Source organism: Elgaria multicarinata, chromosome 1, assembly GCF_023053635.1.
Source record: "Elgaria multicarinata webbii isolate HBS135686 ecotype San Diego chromosome 1, rElgMul1.1.pri, whole genome shotgun sequence".
In the NCBI taxonomy this organism is placed as follows: Eukaryota; Metazoa; Chordata; class Lepidosauria; order Squamata; family Anguidae; genus Elgaria; species Elgaria multicarinata.
The window spans coordinates 169,714,881-169,734,829 of NC_086171.1; the positions used below are offsets into that span (position 1 = coordinate 169,714,881).

The following is a 19,949-nucleotide window of genomic DNA, read 5'->3' on the forward strand; positions in this document are numbered from 1 at the left end:
ATGTGTCACATAGAATTCAGTTCTCCTTAAAATAGTAGATCATGTGAAATACCCATTGGAAGAGACAAAGCCAAATTGGCATCTGGAATTCATCACCTAAATAAACACCATAGGGGAGGTTGCACTCAATGTATATATTCTTCAGTGCAGGAAAGACAGCTACTGGGTATTTTAACTCCTTGAGGAAATTAGAGAGGTCCTACTTTGTTACATTTTGTGACATCACTGTATCCCCAGCACACTGTATCTAGATGCAGGTTGCTAAAGGGACTCCTTGTAGCCCATGAAAGCTTACGCCATAATAATTGTGTTTGTCTTCAAGGTGCCACAAGGCTGTCATTTTGCATTGTTCAAGGTAAAATATGTATTTCATTTTCTGTAGCCAATAATCCCCGTCTTCTCCTTTCAGTGGTGCAATGCTACCCACCGGAGCCTGTCCACAATGGGGCTCACAGCAACCCCGAAACAGAAGTGTTCACCAGAGGAATGTTTGTGAAATACACCTGTGAGCCTGGCTTCAATCTAACTGGAGAGGCAACTATTTATTGCACAGAATCTGGCACATGGAGTCGTCCGGCCCCTCGCTGTGAAGGTACATTTCTCACTGCATTGGTCCTCAAGGCCTCTTTCACAGCGCACAAATCATGCAAACAGCTCTCTGAAAGGCAACCTGCTATCCGACAATTTGGAAAAGTGCCGTTTTAAATGAACCCTCTCAGCTTCTCTGAATCTAGACTAGGTATACTGCTTCTCAACCTGGAGGTTCAATTGAGCTTTGATGGCTGCTAGGAAGTCCTTCCATAAGCAGAACTGGGATGGAAGAGCTATGAATGTTGGACTCCAGGGAATTTGTGATGGGAATGCCTTGACAGGTTGGCGTAATTTTTGGCACCTCCACATTTTGGAGTCACCAGCTGCCCTTGCTTCAGGGCTTGATTGTTTGGCTCTAGAATTTACATTAAGTGAGAGAGAATGTTCTGCTTCCTTCCCCTGATTTTCGAAACTGCATCTTCAGGTCCGTTCTTAAGTTAGAAGAATGAGTGGAAGTGAGAGTATACTCTTTTGAAAGTTCCTCAACTTAATTTTCATATTTCCTATGTCTGTAAAGTGAATGAAAAATGTGTTCGGTTTTGAAATGTCAGTCTTCTCCTACTTTCTATTCTACATTAACAGTATTCAGAAAGGGCACATCTAAAGGAATCACCTTGAAAAACAGCAGTTGGCAGAAGACATGTGCAGAGATGTTAAGGCAAAGGAAAAATAAATAAGAATAAACATGTTTTTTCCTTGTTCCCTCCCCCCAGGATTTATGAAATATTTTCTTCTAGAATTTTCATTAAAAGGTTAAGACAGACTGTTGATATAAAATGATTTCTACAAATAATTTAATAGGAAGACTTTTATTTATTTTATGTTGAGTATTAGATCATTACAAATCTTATACACTGAGAACCATACCGTTCAATTCTCAAATGCAAAAGGAAGATGCACAGTTTAGCAAATTTTGTTGGAAGATATGTAAGCTACACATGTCACCAAGGCTACTTGCTATGTAGGAGAGATTTCAGTCACTGTATAACCTCTTGAGCTGTAGAGTCAGCCTCTATTACAATGTTGGCTATATACCAAGGAATCTGTGTTATTTCTCTGGTGGCATTCTGTTTTATTCTTTTGCAGTTATGCACTGTCCATTGCCCCCAAGGATCATCCATGGAAAATATATTGGAGAAGATTTCAGATTCGGGCAATCTGCAATATACCTTTGTGACGCAGGCTATTCCCTTGTTGGAGACCATGTGGTTACCTGTATTTTAGAAGGCTCATACTCTGTGAACTGGAGTGAACCTCCAAAATGCAAAGGTTCTTTTTGATTATTATTTTTAACAACTTAGACCCCATAGATAAAGTCTTATGCACACAGCTACGTAAAGTGCATCTTTTACATACAGCATCTGAGTTTGTGGGTGTGGTGGGACAATTGTCCCAATTGAGTAACCCTGGCAGATTTATAGCTGGGCTATAAACCAACGTTCAGGAGAGTGATTTTGTACTGAAATATTTTCTCCATAGGTTGCCTTGCACCTCCAGAGATTGCCAATGGAAAACATGGCAATGAAGCTCTGGAAGATTTTCCTTATGGCTCCTCTTTGACTTACCATTGTGACCCAGGCTACTTTCTCATTGGAGCAGCGAAAATCCATTGTCTATCTTTTGGAATATGGGATCGACCTGTCCCTCAGTGTAAAGGCAGAGAATGTATGTGAGGCATATTTACTTTTGTCAGTTGAATGTCTGGTATGTTTTAATCCTCCAGATGCAAAGTATGGGGCCTCATACTAAGCTATGTCTTTTCGAAAATTAAGAGTGGATCTTTACCTCATACTGAGGAAATCTAAAGTTTCATAGTAAGATTTTGTTTGAAAGAAACAGCTCTGCTATACTTCCTTTTTCAGTTTGCATAACCTATGGAATCCAATGATGTTTTTATCCTTTCCTTTGAAGTCACTGGCTGTGTAAGTTCAGAAATTCAGAATGGGAAAGTAACACTATCTGAAGTGGGAGGGACAGTTACAATCGAATGTAAGTCTGGCTACGTCCTCAAAGGCAACCACACAATTCAGTGCACATCTGACAAGACGTGGGACTCTCCTTTGCCTGTCTGTGTCAGGGGTATGTATTTGTACAACTTTGGTTGGATTTCATCCCTTTGTGAAGTGAGGGGTGCTAGTCACATTTCTTTGGGACTTCCTCAGAATTTCCATCATGAGTGAAAATAAATGCATATCTTACCTAATCTTGCATGTATTGTGGGAAGATGAAGATTAAAAAAAACCTAGGAATTCTTGCTTACTTCTCTCACCATTTGGGGGAGGCTATATGTTCCACAGGGTGTGCCAAAGGGGTTAAACTGATGAGTCTTTCATTGCAGTTGTGGAGGAGCAGCATACCCCAGACCCTCCATCCCACTGACCTTCCAGTGTTGAGTGGAAGGATCTGAAGGGAGATTGTAAACATTTTCAGTAGAACTTGAAAATAGGCCTCCCCATGATGGGGAGATTACACAAACTACTCCAAATTTTGGTGTTTTTTTTTTTTTAAAAGAAAATGGGTGATAAAAATAGCACATACAATAGATATTTTAAATTTTTGCTGGGCTTTAAGAACCTCACCTGCCCACTATATCACTCCCCACATCAAAACCACACCTCTTAAAATAATGAAAGAATGGTACTAAGGGCACCTATACCAGTGGAGACCACATTTCCCCTCCATTCCAACAAAACTTGGACGTTCTCCAGTATGGAAAAAATGGAAGCAGCACTGGCAAAACATGAATCACAAATGGATGACAACACTGTGTAGACCCCCTGTAATATTTGAGTTAATGAGGCTTGGCAATTACACAATACACCTTTGTCTGGAAGCCACCTAAGTGTACCTAATATGTTTTAATAACAATTATGACTCCCTGATGTCCACCATATTTTTATTTATATTCTCATCTCTTCTTCCTTTCTACACCTGTCAGAGGTGCGGTGCCAACCACCCCCATATGTCCAAAACGGGGCTTATAATAACCAGGAAGCAGCAGTCTTTACCCGTGGGATGTTCGTGAAATACAGCTGTGAGCCAGGCTACAATCTTGCTGGGGAGGCAACTATTTATTGCACGGAGTCGGGCACATGGTCTTTCCCAGCCCCTCGCTGTGAAGGTACTTTATCAACCATAGGATTGTCCATTTGAGCTCTGGAAATGCAAGCTACAAAGTGGAGAACAGTCTTCCCATATGTTCCTCCTGTATAAACAGACTTTCTTAAATTAAGGATGCTTCAGATGTTTCAGACTTCCTAGTCTGGTAGTGCACATTTAGGAAATGTGTCACATGGAATTCAGATGCATGTGGCTAAAGGGACTCCTTGTAGCCCATGAAAGCTTACGCCATAATAATTGTGTTTGTCTTCAAGATTATTATTATTATTATTTATTTATTTATATAGCACCATCAATGTACATGGTACTGTACAGAATAAAACAGTAAATAGCAAGACCCTGCCGCATAGGCTTACAATCTAATAAAATCATAATAAAACAATAAGGAGGGGAAGAGAATGCAAACAGGCACAGGGTAGGGTAAACAGGCACTGGGTAGGGTAAAACTAACAGTATAAAGTCAGAACAAACAAGGCTGTCATTTTGCATCGTTCAAGGTAAAATATGTATTTCATTTTCTGTAGCCAATAATCCCCGTCTTCTCCTTTCAGTGGTGCAATGCTACCCACCGCCACCTGTCCACAATGGGGCTCACAGCAACCCCGAAACAGCAGTGTTCACCAGAGGAATGTTTGTGAAATACACCTGTGAGCTTGGCTTCAATCTAACTGGAGAGGCAACTATTTATTGCACAGAATCTGGCACATGGAGTCCTCCGGCCCCTCGCTGTGAAGGTACATTTCTCACTGCATTGGTCCTCAAGGCCTCTTTCACAGCGCACAAATCATGCAAACAGCTCTCTGAAAGGCAACCTGCTATCCGACAATTTGGAAAAGTGTCGTTTTAAATAAACCCTCTCAGCTTCTCTGAATCTAGACTAGGTATACTGCTTCTCAACCTGGAGGCTCAATTGAGCTTTGATGGCTGCTAGGAAGTCCTTCCATAGGCAGAACTGGGATGGAAGAGCTATGAATGTTGGACTCCAGGGAATTTGTGATGGGAATGGCTTGACAGGTTGGCGTAACATTTGGCACCTCCACATTTTGAAGTCACCAGCTGCCCTTGCTTCAGGGCTTGATTGTTTGGCTCTAGAATTTACATTAAGTGAGAGAGAATGTTCTGCTTCCTTCCCCTGATTTTCGAAACTGCATCTTCAGGTCCGTTCTTAAGTTAGAAGAATGAGTGGAAGTGAGAGTATACTCTTTTGAAAGTTCCTCTTAACTTAATTTCATATTTCCTATGTCTGTAAAGTGAATGAAAAATGTGTTCTGAATGGTGTGTTTGGTTTTGAAATGTCAGTCTTTTCCTACTTTCTGTTCTACATTAACAGTATTCAGAAAGGGCACATATAAAGGAATCGCCCTGAAAAACAGCAGTTGGCAGAAGAAATGAGCAGAGATGTTAAGGCAAAGAAAAAAATAAATAAGAGTAAACTTGTTTTTTTCTTGTTCCCTCCCCCCAGGACTTATGAAATATTTTCTTCTAGAATTTTTAATAAAAATTTGAGATAGTGTGTTGATATAAAATGATTTCTACAAACAATTTTATAGGAAGACTTTTATTTATTTTACGTACAGTATTAGATCATTACAAATCTTATACACTGAGAATCATACCGTTCAATTCTCAAATGCAAAAGGAAGATGCAGTTTAGCAAATTTTGTTGGAAGATATGTAAGCTACACATGTCACCAAGGCTACTTGCTATGTAGGAGAGATTTCAGTCACTGTATAACCTCTTGAGCCATGGAGTCAGCCTCTATTACAATGTTGGCTATAAACCAAGGAATCTGTATTAATTCTCTGGTGGCATTCTGTTTTATTCTTTTGCAGTTATGCACTGTCCATTGCCCCCAAGGATCATCCATGGAAAATATATTGGAGAAGATTTCAGATTCGGGCAATCTGCAATATACATTTGTGACGCAGGCTATTCCCTTGTTGGAGAACACGTGGTTACCTGTATTTTAGAAGGCTCATACTCTGTGAACTGGAGTGAACTTCCAAAATGCAAAGGTTCTTTTTGATTATTATTTTTAACAACTTAGACCCATAGATAAAGTCTTATGCACACAGCTACGTAAAGTGCATCTTTTACACACAGCATCTATGTTTGTGAGTGTGGGACAATTGTCCCCAATTGAGTAACCCTGGCAGATTTATAGCTGGGCTATAAACCAACGTTCTGAGAATAATTTTGTATTGAAATATTTTCTCCATAGGTTGCCTTGCACCTCCAGAGATTGCCAATGGAAAACATGGCAATGAAGCTCTGGAAGATTTTCCTTATGGCTCCTCTGTGACTTACCATTGTGACCCAGGCTACTTTCTCACTGGAGCAGCGAAAATCCATTGTCTATCTTTTGGAATATGGGATCGACCTGTCCCTCAATGTAAAAGCAGAGAATGTATGTGAGGCTTATTTACTTTTGTCAGTTGTAGGACTGTAGCAATTGTATGTCTGGTATTTTTTTAATCTTCCAGATGCAAAATATGGGGCTTCATACTAAGCTATGTCTTTTCGAAAATTAAGAGTGGATCTTTACCTCATACTGAGGAAATCTAGAGTTTCATAGTAAGATTTTGTTTGAAAGAAACAGCTCTGCTATACTTCCTTTTTCAGTTTGCATAACCTATGGAATCTAATGATGTTTTTATCCTTTCCTTTGAAGTCACTGGCTGTGTAAGTCCAGAAATTCAGAATGGGAAAGTAACACTATCTGAAGTGGGAGGGACAGTTACAATCGAATGTAAGTCTGGCTACGTCCTCAAAGGCAACCATACAATTCAGTGCACATCTGACAAGACGTGGGACTCTCCTTTGCCTATCTGTGTCAGGGGTATGTATTTGTACAACTTTGGTTGGATTTCATCCCTTTGTGAAGGGAGGAATACTAGTTATATTTCTTTGGGACTTTCTCAGAATTTCCACGGTGAGGGAAAATATTCAGGAAAAAGAAAAAGAAAAGAACTAGAGATGATTAGGAATACTTGTGTACTGGGGGCATCTACACGAAGCTGCTTTGGTAGCTGATCCCCCCCCCCCCAAACCCCACAGCCTTGCTGCTGTGAGGCGAAATTGATGAAGTTACACAGCAAGAGGGAGCACAGGCTATCCGTCAAGGAAAAGGTGCAGCGCCAGCAGCCATTTCGTTTGTCAAGCCCGTCCCCTGTCCCCTGCCCTTCGCTCTCATGCTTACCCTGAACTTGGATCCGCCCCTAGTAATGCACATTTGCTTAACCAGAACTGTAGCCACCACTGACAAATGAAGAAACAACATGGCATTCTTGGAGCAACTAAAAAAAGTCACAATAAAACGATAATGCAAAAAAGCTCAATTTGGAGGGGGGAATGCCCGATGTGGCTGTGAGTGGCTGTGTCATATAAATGCAGTGCCACTGCGCAACCATGATGGTGATATACAAGGTGTAGAGACAAGCGCCTTCTCTCGCTATTTGGGGGAGGCTATATTCCATGGGCTGTACCAAAGAGAATAAGCTGGTTAGTTTTTCATTGCAACTGTTGAGGGACAGTGTGCCCTTGACTTCCCAACGTTGAGTGGGAAATCTGTAGGGAGATGGTAACCATTTTATTTATTTATTTATTTATTTATTTATTTATTTATTTATTTATTACATTTCTATCCCGCCCAATAGCCGGAGCTCTCTGGGCGGTTCATGATGGGGAACCCAGATTACACACACTGCTTCAAATATTGATTTAAAAAAACAACACTAATGGCTAATAAAAATAGCACCTATTGTAATAATTCTTCTAAATTTGTGTTGGACTATGATGGGTTTACCTGCCCTCATCAAAACCACACCTTTTAAAAATGTGGAAGGCTGGCAGTAACAGCATCTACATTAGTGGAGATTGCATTTCCCTTCCGTCCCGCAAAATGTTGGGACATTCTTCAGTAGGGAAAAAAATGGAAGTGGTACTGGGAAAACACAGGACAATTACAAATGGATGAAAATGTGGTCTGGATTGCCGCTAAAATTTGAGTTACTGAGTCTTGGGAAGCAACCTAATAGTATCAAATACATATAGATAGCAGTTACAACTTATTAAGGTCAACAACATTTTATGTACTTTTTCATCTCTACCTCTCTTCCCTTTTCAGAGGTGCGATGCCAGCCACCCACATCTGTCCAAAACGGGACGCACAATAACCAGGAAGTAGCAGCCTTTACCAGTGGGATGTTTGTGAAATACAGCTGTGAGGCGGGTTACAATCTTACCGGGGAGGCAACTATTTATTGCACAGATTCTGGCACATGGAGCCCTCCTGCTCCTCACTGTGAAGGTTTGTTTCTTATTCATTGTCACTTGTGACTTGTTTCACAACACACAGATAATGTAAACAGCCCTCTGAAGATCAACCTGCCATCTGACAATTCAGAGAACTGCCACTTTTTAAAAAAATGTCCGCACCTCTGAATCTGGACCCAGGTACATTGCTTCTCAGTCTGGAGACTCAATTTAGCTTTGATGGCTTATAGGCAATGCTTCCATAGATGGAACTAGGATGGAAGAGATTGGCAGAGCTATGGATGGTAGAGTCTTGGGAATCTGTGATGGGAATGGCAAGGCAGATTGATGGAACCTTGGCACCTCCACATTGTTGAGGCACTAGCTTCCCCTGCCTCATGGCTTCATTGTTTAACCCTAGAATTTAGATTAGAGAGAGAATGTTCTAGTTCTTCCATTCCCTGATGTTTGAAACCACATCTTTAGGTCAGTAATTAAGTTAGAAGAGGGAGTGAAAGTGAGAGTCTACCCTTTTGAAAGTTCCTCTTAACTTAATTTTTTTCATGCTTCCTATGTCTGTAAAGTCAATCAAAAATTAGCTCTGAATGGCGCGTTTGGTTTTGAAATGTCAATCTTCTCCCACTTTCTGTTCCACATTAACAATGTTCAGAAAGGGCAGGCCTGTTCAGACAACACACTAAGCCATGGTTAGGCCACAAACCCTTTTGCAGCAAATGGTTTGTGAGCCTGTTTAAATCGTGGTTATGAAGCCTCCATGGTGAGAAATGGTTCACACAACACACTAAGTTATGGTTCACACATCACCAGCACCATGTACATTGATGGTGCTATATAAATAAATAATAATAATAATAAGCCATAATGTTTATTCCAAAATGCTTAACCATGGCTTAGCTTGTCATCTGAACAGGTTGACGTATACAAAAGGAATCACCTCATCCCAAAGCAAAATTGCAATTGGGGGAAGACATATGTTTCATTGCATCAATTTTCCGCATGAGGAGATGTGTTTCTCAGAGGTTCGTTGTAAACCCATTGACTTAACGTGTGGTCAAATTATTCTGTGAACGAAATTTATCTGCAGCCCACTTCCTTGCCAAGAGCACAAAACTTGTTTTTTCTCTACCCCTGTGTGATGTTTCCCCTCCTAGTGTATGTGCATATGTGCCTGCCTGTAGGCATGCATTAGGGGCAGAGAGACTCATTACTGTTTGAAAGTATTGAGTCTTTAATGTACAATGGGTAAAAATCTTGGGAATAGGAAATTAATAGGTTTTTGAATACTCACTTTAAAGATATTAATGGTCAAGCTACATATGACACATGGGTTTTATGACTGGAAGATCTGATGTCTTTTTATTTTATGAAATACAGCCAGAGGAGGCTGTTGTATAACAGCCATCAGTGTTTACCCCATTGGCCCTGCATCATGGCTCAGATGAAAATTCACCCAACTGTACCCCAAGCTGCTCTGAGCTGTGTGGGAGAAAAAGTATTTATGAGGCTGTGCTATATACACAACGTATCCTGGGCTTGCACAATGAGGGCACCTCTAGTGTTTTGTTCTATAATGTAAATGACCACCAGGGATATGATAAAGAAACAAATTTCTTACGTTGGAAATAATACTGTAGACCTTGGTGTTAGTTAAGTAATAGATTTTTTTATCAAGAATTGCTGTGTTAAATATTGTGCCCATCTATTTATAAGAACCTTGTTATTAAAGAAGGATGACACTGGGGCTGTTTTCATGTGTTTTTTTCCTGAGGCTTGGCTGCATTGTGAGGTCCTTTGCGGTACATGACGTCATGGCCAGTATGCTCCCAACCAGCCGCTTCCGCCTGGAAAAGCTGAAGTATTGGAGAGTTCTTTTACTCCATACTTTTAAAGTGGCTCCAGGCGCTTAATCTGCAATGTGGCACTGTGCCTTTGCATTAAACCCTGGACATGCCTGTGACCTGGGCTGGCCCTTCCATTGAGAGACATCCATGTGCTTCCTGCATTAATTAACTCAGAACTTCGTTAATTCACTTCTCTGATGTGTTGTTAGCTCCAGGCTGTGCAGCTCCAGAGTTGCAAAGGGACTGTGTTAATTCACTTTGGTGTTGTGATGTTAGCTCTGGAGCTGTGTTAATTAGGTTCTCTGTTGTAATGTTAGGGGTGGTGTGATACTTTTTTGGAGTGGAGTTTGTGTTGGTGGGGTGCTCTCATGGGCAGCCAGTATTGTGAGTTAGTTACTCCCCATTCCCATTCATTAAACCACAGTGGCAGGGGGAACCTAGAGAGGGGCAGGTAACAAGCCTCTCTCCAGATGACGTTGGTTCTAGTCCAACACTATCCCACCCGAAATATGTCTTTTCTGGCACTGAAAAACTGGGTTTTAGGGATGGAAATTGGGAATAATGGGAACACTGCATACTTAAGCAACACTGTGAGAGGCCTCATCTTCACAAGCACAGGAGCAGCTCACATTGTTATTCTCTGCAGCATGCTGAAATCCACTCCGCTGTGTAGCAATGATGGAGCGGAGTGGATTTCAGCATACTGCAGAGAATAACAATATGAGCTGCTCCCGTGCTTGTGAAGATGAGGCCTCTCACAGTGTTGCTTAAGTATGCAGTGTTCCCATTATTCCCAATTTCCATGGTTTAGCAAGTTTAGCACCGAAACAGCTTCCTTGGAATTGGGTGGAAAAGAGTAGTAGAGTTGGCACCACACCCCAAAACTCCGGACAACCTCTCCCAATGGTTTCAATGTATATGTTAAATAGCATGGGGGACAAAACAGAACCTTATGGGATTCCACAGGTCAATGGCCAAGGAGTCAAACAGGAGTCCCCCAGCACCACCTTCTGGGTCTGCCCCTCCAGGAAGGAATGGAGCCACTGTAAAACAGTGCCTCCAAGTCCCATCCCAGCAAGGTGGCCAAGGATACCATGGTCGATGGTATCAAATACTGCTGAGAGGTCCGGCAGAACCAACAGGGATGCACACACCCTGTCCAGATCCTGGCGCAGGTCATCCACCAAGGCGACCAAAGCTGTTTCTGTCCCATAACCAAGTCTGATGCCAGATTAAAATGGATCTAGATAATCCATCTCATCCAGGAATCCCTGGAGTTGGGAGGCCACCACACACTCCAATACCTTGTCCAAAAATGGAATATTGGGGACTGGCTGGTAATTATCCAATATGGTGGGATTCAAGGAGGGCTTTTCAATTACAGCTATCACCTTGGCTACTTGATACTAGATATAATTTAACAAAGCTGTGTTAAGTCTTAGTTGGCTTTTTGTTTTACTGTTTTGCAGTTATGCATTGTCCACTGCCTCCAAGGATTGTCCATGGAAAGTATATTGGAGAGGACTTCAGATATGGGAATTCTGTAACCTACATTTGTGATGCAGGCTATTCTCTCATTGGAGACAGTGTGGTTATCTGTATTTTAGAAGGCTCAGACTCTGTGAATTGGAGTGAACCTCCAAAATGCAAAGGTTCTTTTTTATTTCTTTTATTTTTTAACCATCAATATCCCATATCCATAGATGGTCTCATATATACACCTTCTTAAAGGACATCTTTTGAAAAGTGGTGGCTACTATGGGTTTATAGTAGGTACAGGACAGTTTTCTGAATTTAGTAAGGTTTGGGGCTGAGGTATAAAGTAACTTTCTGACAGTGTATTGAAATATTTCAATTGTGTTGAAATATTTTCTCCATACGGTGCCTTGCACCTCAGGGGATTGCCTAGGGGAAATGTGACATTGTAATTCTGGAAGATTTTTTTTATGGTTCTGCTGTGACTTACCATACACATACCTGTTAATGTACTTTTTTTTGCCTATATGGATGGACATTCCTTATACCATGTATAGAAAGATGAATCTACAACGTCCTATGTATAGATGCTAAATCTCACATTGTGCTAGTTAAATGCACATGCAAATAACTATTCCATGTGAGGCAGCATCCAGTCATGACCTTGGTGAACAGAGAGTTGATCTTCCAATCCTGTTTACACATGTATAGCAATTATTTGTGACTAATGGGTTTTTGCTCAGAACATCTTGATCTAAATGGTTGACTTTGTCATTGGGTTTTACCATTAATTAAACAAATAGAACTAAATGGAAATAAGCTCTCGTTAAATTAATAATACTTGCAGGTTAAGAGTGGAGTATAAACTGAAGGTTTTGGAGTAATTTTGTATTAAACATTCTTTCCATAGGGTGCTTTGCACCTCCAGAGATTGCCAATGGGACATGGGACAATGAAACTCTGGAGGATTTTCCTTACGGCTCCTATGTAACTTACCATTGTGATCCTGGCTTCTTTCTTATTGGAGCAGCAAAAATCCACTGTCTGTCTTCTGGAACATGGGATCTACCTGTCCCTCAGTGTAAAGGCAATCAATGTAAGTGTAGGCATATTTACATTTCTCAGTCTAAGAACTGTAATGCTAATAAAAAGAGCACACAACTCCAACTACTTGGAGGGCCATTTAAGAACCCACCACTTACATAGTTTGTATATTAGATATAATTTAAAATGTGGTTGTCATTTATAATAATTGGACATAATGTGAGGAATGGACAGGAAAACATGTTAATTGTATGCTGTTGCTGTAAACTACAACTATAAAAAAACACCTTTAATATCTATATTATTAGCAAGAGAATATTTGTATATGTATGAGATTACATACACAAAACACTTTGGAAAAATTAAACAGAATTACTTCAGTCCTGAACATCAGCCAGGAATCTATTGCTCAGCTAATCACACAAATGGTTGAGGACATTATTCTGTGTCTTATCTTCTTTTGAAATCTGGAATACTAATCGGTGAACAAAATTCAGCTGATGATCTGTCCCAACATCCTGTGAAGCCCATAAACTTCCAAGATAGCCAAAGAAAGCAAGCCATTGCACTTCTGAACAAGATGGTTGAGGTCAGATCTAGCGGAATGGCTATTGAAAGAAATGCAGTGTTTTAGCTGAGCATTGCACTTCAGCATCCTCTAAAATACTCAATGCAGGGACACACTTCTGAGATCCCACAGCCACACCATATGGGAGCCAATGCTGGAAGCAGGGAACAAGCCTATTGCCCAAACCTAAAGAAATGTCCAAGGATACAGAGTTTGTACATGTAGGCACTTCCTTTGGTACCTTATGGATCTTCTCTCAGTCATCTCATAATCTGTGAGTTACACATGCTTGTATACAGAGAGCACCCCTGGTGACCCACAATTTTAAGCTGTACCACATTTTGTATGTGAGTGATGCATTGTCTAGGCCAGCTTATATGAAGTTGAAGAAGAGGCATTGGCCTTAATTTTTAAATACTACTTCTAGAAACCCCAAAACAGGGGGTTGGAAGGGACCTGAAGTTCATCAGATTCAATCTCTTCACCAATGGCAAGAATAGCTCATGGGGTGCTCTGTATGCTAATCTCTTAGTCAGCAAGAACATAAGAAGTGCAGTGCTGGATCAGACTAAAGGCCTACCTAGTCCAGCACTCTGTTCTCACAGTAGCCAACAAATGCCTCAATGAGAAACCCATCAGCAGGACATGAGTACATCATCACTATGGCTATGCATGCTAGGGCTGATGGGAGTTGTAGACCAAAACATCTGGAGCACCACAAATTGCCCAGCCTTAGTCTAGAGGTTGTGGGGGGGGGGAAAGATACATGTTCAGCAACTTTTCTAAATCTCCTTCCAATTAATTATGAATTTCACTTCCACCATAACTGATTAGTTTTCCAATCAGAAGGCTGCAATTTTAAGTTATCAAAAGGGTATTTGTAAGGGTATTTGTAGCTAATTTCCACCATCACCACGTATATCTGATAGGCCTTTTTGTCACCTTTGATTTTCAGCAGTTGGCTGCATCCTCCCACAGATTTCTGGCAGCAAGACGACAGAAACAGAAACTGTGTTTCAGGTTGGAGCTAATGCGACTCTGGAATGTGAGGATGGTTATGCCTTAACAGGTAGTCTTCAAGTTCAGTGTCAGCATGGTTTCACTTGGAATCCTCCTGTGCCAGCTTGTAAACCAAGTAAGCAGAGAGCAAGTAGAAAGAAAGTCTCTCTGGAGTTGAGATAGAAATTTAATTTCATGGAAGGATTTGTACAGGTGGCAAGATGCTTTAGACCTCTACCTACCAGGGCAACAATGTGACATGAGTGCTACATACAGCAAGGGTTTACTGCAGTGGTGGGGAATGTGTGGCCCTCCTGGTGCTGTTGGACTGCAACTTCCATCATGCCTAGCCAGCCTAATGGAGAGGGATGATGAGAGTTTCAGTCCAGACACATCTGGAACATATTCAACATCCATGGCTTACTGCGTGCCTGGCCATAAGTGGAAGGCCTGCAGGCTTAAACCCTGTCTGCTCTCTTGCACTGTGCTACTGCAATAGCTGAATAGGCTAGAGGCAAAATGGCACCGAGATACTGAGGAAGGTGGAGAGACTATTTTTATATCTTGTATATGCATTATTCCATGTTGATTTTGTAGACCAGGCTTGTTGATCACTTGCCAAAAAGGCTGGCCATCTCTAATTTAGTGATTACAAAACTATAGCTAAATGGCAGATTAGAAGAGCGTCAATCAGTTGATTGGTTTGAGAGCAGTCATACATACATCGGTTTTCATGTATTTAAGATTCTCTCAAGTAGTTTTTAAGATGATATCATTTGCTTAATTAATTAACAGTTACTGATTCCTTGTTAATTTTTCCAGAATATTCCCTTCGCTGAGATACTCTGATTCAACTGATAAATCAAATTTCCTAATTTTAAAACATGTCTTTGTTGAAAGCTTTTAATCAAATCCATAGCAAAACTGCTCATTACTCTTGTTTTATTTCCTAAATTAGGCTTCTATGTTTCTGCTCCCATAGGCTATGGTAAGTAATTTCAAGAAAAATCGCGTTGGATCCTTGATAAATGTAAGATAATACAACCTTATAAACATTAATAAGATTAATGGAGCAATCTTACTGTTAGGGGCAGAGGATTCTGACAAAAAAGCTTGTAAAGACCTGCCAGGCTTAAGCTATATAGTGTGCAGTAACATGAACAGGGCTGTTACCTGGATCTATCAGACTGGGTCTCTTCTAATGGGGCATATCTCTCCAGGTTATGGATGAGGCAGTCCCAGTCTCATCCCTTTACTCCCAATAGATGCAAACATTTAAATCAAAACATTAATAGAAAGCTCCTACCCCCAATCAGACTTGGACTTAGCCCCTTTATACTCAGAACTGACAGATTTACATCATTTTAAAAAAATTCCTTCCCATAGCAATGGCTCTAGACTATTCCTCTAAGGAAGGTAGAGTGTGTGGAGCTCCACATTTAGACCACTTCACTCAACTCATCATAGCAAAATGCTGTGATTTTGTTCACTCCTTTTGTTGCATATCCCTGAAAAGATAAATGTGCTCAATATTTTTCATATTTTTATCCCAGCATTCTTCCAAGCAATTGAGAGGCATTATATATTCACAACAACCCAGTGAGGTAGGTTAGTCTGAGAGAATAATTTGTCCTAGATATCTTTCTTCTTCTTTTAACCGGGAATGAGTTTAGATGTCCACTTCGTTTAGTTTTAAACTTTTTTGACAAGTACATTCAAAACACGTCAAAAGGAGAAATGTTTTATTGGAGCACATTATGTCCCCTTGAGTCTGATCGTGAGCGGATTTCCCCCCTGAATCCTACAAAGTTTGGCGGAACTGCCAAATAGATATGTTTAGGATTTCATCGGTTTGTTAGTTGAATTATTATAGCATTTTAATTGTTACATAACATTCATGTTGTTTGGTTTTGGTTTGTTATTGTTAGACACTGCGGCTTCCTCTTTGAGGGGCAAACAGGATATAAACATTGAAATGAAATTATTTGGTTTCAACAGGATCTCTGGTTGGTGTCGTGCTGCTTTTGGTTATTTCTGGTGGTATTTGCATGATAGTTCTGAAGCGGAACAAAGTGTAAGACATTTCCTTCATCTGTATTATTTGCAGCTCAGTTCTATGAGTCATTGAGCAAACACAGCAGCTTGTAGGAGTAAGTGCCCCAACTCTTGTGCAAAGGCACAAGTAGTATCTCTAAGCTGTACTAGGATCCTAATCTTTTGCAAATAATTTCTTTGCCTTCTATATGTACAGGATAGATATGAGGCTGGAATTGTTGGTATAAAGAGAAGGAGACTTTTGAAGTAAAATTTATCTTGCTGTTTAGATGGAATTATCATATCTTAGTAGCACTCCTATTTATGTTATTAGGAGAGGTCTTGACACTAGCCTTAAAAATAACATCTTCTCACACTGATACTTTGAAGTCCTTATGAAAACTAATGTATTAATTATGGCATAATTTTGGACTAGACCACCATCAGATTTTCCATTTTCTTACACTGTAATTAAACAAAGATGGACTAACTTTTTAAAATTATTGCTTTAAAATGTAAAGAGTTTAAATAAAATCCTGCAAATGGCTCTTCTAATAAGGACCATCCTTCTGGATTGCCAAGACTTCAGATTTCTGCAATTTCTTACTGACCTTTCATTAGCACTAAGAACTGAATGTTAACTTGGCAGACACTGTCCTAATCCCCCATTTGCTAAGGTAATGGGCAAGGGGTGTGTGTGTACAGTTAAAAGGGAGGTTCTGAATAAATTGTGATTGTGCTGATTCTCCCTTGAAAATCCCTTCTGGATGGGTTTTAACTCTATGGGGTGGGAGGAGGAGAACAAAACTGCCCAGAGTGCAGCCCTTGCAAAGGATAATTGTCTGGCAGAGAAAGGTTAAGCACCTCCATCAACTTCCCATGTGTCTTATTTGCATATGCCCTGAATCCTATATTAGCATTATGCAGGAAATATATTCGGAACCCTCTAGTCCAGTGGTTCTCAACCTTCCTAATGCCGCGACCCTTTAATACAGTTCCTCATGTTGTGGTGACCCCCAACCATAAAATTATTTTCGTTCTTCTCTACACGATCCATTGTCATGGGATGGTTTGCTAATGAAAATAATACATAACAATAGCTTTAATAATACAAAAGATGATACATGACATAGTTCAGTCAATACAGTTTCCTAAGACCATCAGAAATATGTGTTTTCCGATGGTCTTAGGCGACCCCTGTGAAAGGGTCATTCGACCCCCAAAGGGGTCCCGACCCACAGGTTGAGAACCGCTGCTCTAGTCCCCTTAACATGTCTCATTTGGCCCTGAGGATGTCATAATTTTCAAAGAGAGACCCCCCACCCCTCCAGCATTAGTTGCTTTGGGACAGAGAGTAAGGGATACAAGCTTTCCCGCACCCCTCAACAAGAAATGCTGGTATTCTGTTCCCAGCATATTAGAGGAATCCTTCAAATTGCAACATAAAAGAAAACCAGCTGTGATGCCAAAGTACTTTTTATTTCCAAATTATATTTTCTCTTTTGAAAACCACCTAATTCATATTTTGTGGGATTTGAGGCTGCCCAGAAATACTGGAAATATATTGATTTTATAGATAAAAAATATTATTGGACAAAGTATCCCGTTGATGCCTATCATTATTTTGCTTGGGTATAATAAAGCCAGTTAGTTCTCAATTTCTTAATTATAGAAAGGATCTTACTGGCTACACATTGGACACAAGGCTATCTGCCAAATACAGAAATGCAGAAATGTAAAAATATTAAATTGTTACACGTTGATGTATTTCCAGCAATTTTGGGAAAGGAAAATTAAATCAAGTGAAACTTTGTTGATAAGATGGATCCCATTTATTTGATATTTTAACAGGAGGTTAAATGTTGGGGACTTACCCCGACTTTTTTCTCCATAGTGAGGTGAGGACGTGTAAGATGGCTTCAAGACAGCTCCTTGCCTTGCTCCAGAGTTGCAGCGGAGGCGTGCCCAAGTGGTGCCTGGTGGAAGGCGACCTGCGATTGGTCACCTTCCACCAGGAAGGCAGCAGGGACAGCTCTGGTCCCCAGATAGCCATGCAGAAACCCCGCGCTCCCTTATCAGCATTGGGCTTACCCAATACAGGGTTTGAGAGGGAGGTAGCGCCAACACAGTGCCGTGAAGATAACCCGTTATATCGAATATGGATATTTGACATATATACTGCTTGATGAAATGTTTTGAGATTTACGCCTTTTTGTAGGGTTGGTTCCAGAGTGTCCTTTCCATGAATGGAAGAACTCCTTACATTCACAGGGGGATCTGATATCCAGTAAAGCCTCACATTAGAGGAAGGGAGGTGATTTTTGCCAACTCAGCCTTCCCTTTGCAGGCCCTGCCCCCCCCCCCCAATTCCGCCACCTGTCCAGACCCGAGACCCACCTCAGATTTCCAACCAGCAACATGGGACCCATTTTCACCATGCTCAACATGGCAGCAACAGCTTTGCCATGACCCATCTGGACTGATCTAGTGACCCACTTTTGGGTTGTGACCCACAAGTTGAATACCACTGTCCTACACTATTCTAGAGGATGCAGGGGGAAGGAGGCATCACAGAAAGTCACACAGACTCCATCTTTAGCAGGAGCAGCCCCTGAACAGAGAACTTCACAGGAACTCTGGATCCAAGCCCTTTAAAAATTTGCACTTCTAATTGTATTTTTTTAAATCCTAAGCCCATCTGCTTGGTTCTTTAATACTGTTTTCTACCTTTTCCATCAGCAAATATACCCCTGCAAAGAGAAAAATATATAGGAATCCAGACAGAGTAGTAGAATCAACTCTCTGAAAAAAGGCTTCATTTTTACAGCAAAAGGTAATAACTTCATTCAAACAATTTTGTTCAAATTGAAAATGTCCTAGTTGTATGGTAAAAAGTGACTATAAATCTAATGCTATAAAATAATATTAAGTACATATATAATTATAGACTGGGCATGTGCTTAAGCAGTAACTCCCTTTTTCCACTGAGAAAACCTTTATTGGTTACATATGCAATTTTAGATAAGAAGTTGAGGGTTAGAGTATGTACCAATATGTGAATTTGTAAAAGACATTGGCCCTGATCCAAAGATAGTTGCATGCAGTGTTTAAGAATAATTTGGACTCCTCATCATTTCTAGATATAGCTTCTGCTTAAAGAAATTGGTACATTAAATTACTAAGGTGTCTAGATGAAACTGGATGAAGTAATGTTTCACCGTAAACAAATGAATGTGTACTAAGTGCTGTTCCTGTTAAATCTTGTCATTCAACATGGAAATTGAATGAAAATCTGCAATATTTCTCTAAAAATAAGTTTGTATTCATGTTTTGCTTTTTAATTGCTTTTCCACCCCCCTGCAGGTGGAAATAATTTTCTTTGCCAGTGATCCTCCATTTTGCTTTTGTCTTCATGCACAATCATAATAGGTCCTGGAGTTCTACCCATTTCACGTATATAACTGATGATCCTGTGTTCTTCTGCTAACTTTAATGGAGTAAACAGACTCCTATTACCCCAGAAAAGTTGATCCTGTAGATGTGTGTAATAGTCTTCTGAGTGATATGCTGAGTAAATGGCTTTGTCTATGAAAGTTAGAACTGTTATATAAAGATATTGTTAAAATACATTATGATCAGATTAGTTATACAATGGAGAAAATAAATATTTGTATGATTATTTAATTGATCTATGTAACCATATTCTGAAAATATCTCTAAGCAGTTGGATTTGAAATCTATATTGGATTTGAACTGCTGGTGGAAAGTGCTCTTGGTGGAAAAGTGCTCATGAACTAACGAGAATCAGTCAGACAACCTTTTTCTATCATTAATAATACTAGCATGGTTGTAAGAATTTTGTACCACCATGTGCTGTGGTAGCTAAGTGACTAAGGGTGTAATCCTATGCATGTTTAGACATGCATAGTTGGCTACCATAGCTGGCTGGGGAATGCTGGGAACTGAAGGACTTTTTTCTGTCTAAACACGCATAGAATTG

General features: G+C 40.3%; 1 protein-coding gene across 1 annotated transcript in view; it reads left to right on the forward strand.

The window, feature by feature from the left end:
• The window catches only part of CR1 (complement C3b/C4b receptor 1 (Knops blood group)), a 241,277-nt gene extending 221,808 nt beyond the window's left edge, over positions 1-19,469 (forward strand). Inside the window, 13 exon segments of the mRNA XM_063139395.1 lie at positions 410-592; positions 2,071-2,256; positions 3,530-3,712; positions 4,263-4,445; positions 5,545-5,727; positions 5,934-6,110; positions 7,839-8,021; positions 11,298-11,480; positions 12,215-12,400; positions 14,874-14,903; positions 15,914-15,989; positions 18,689-18,782; positions 19,379-19,469. Coding sequence (XP_062995465.1) covers positions 410-592; positions 2,071-2,256; positions 3,530-3,712; positions 4,263-4,445; positions 5,545-5,727; positions 5,934-6,110; positions 7,839-8,021; positions 11,298-11,480; positions 12,215-12,400; positions 14,874-14,903; positions 15,914-15,989; positions 18,689-18,755 — 1,820 coding nt within the window. The 3' untranslated portion in view covers positions 18,756-18,782; positions 19,379-19,469.
• Positions 19,470-19,949: the final 480 nt, after the last annotated feature.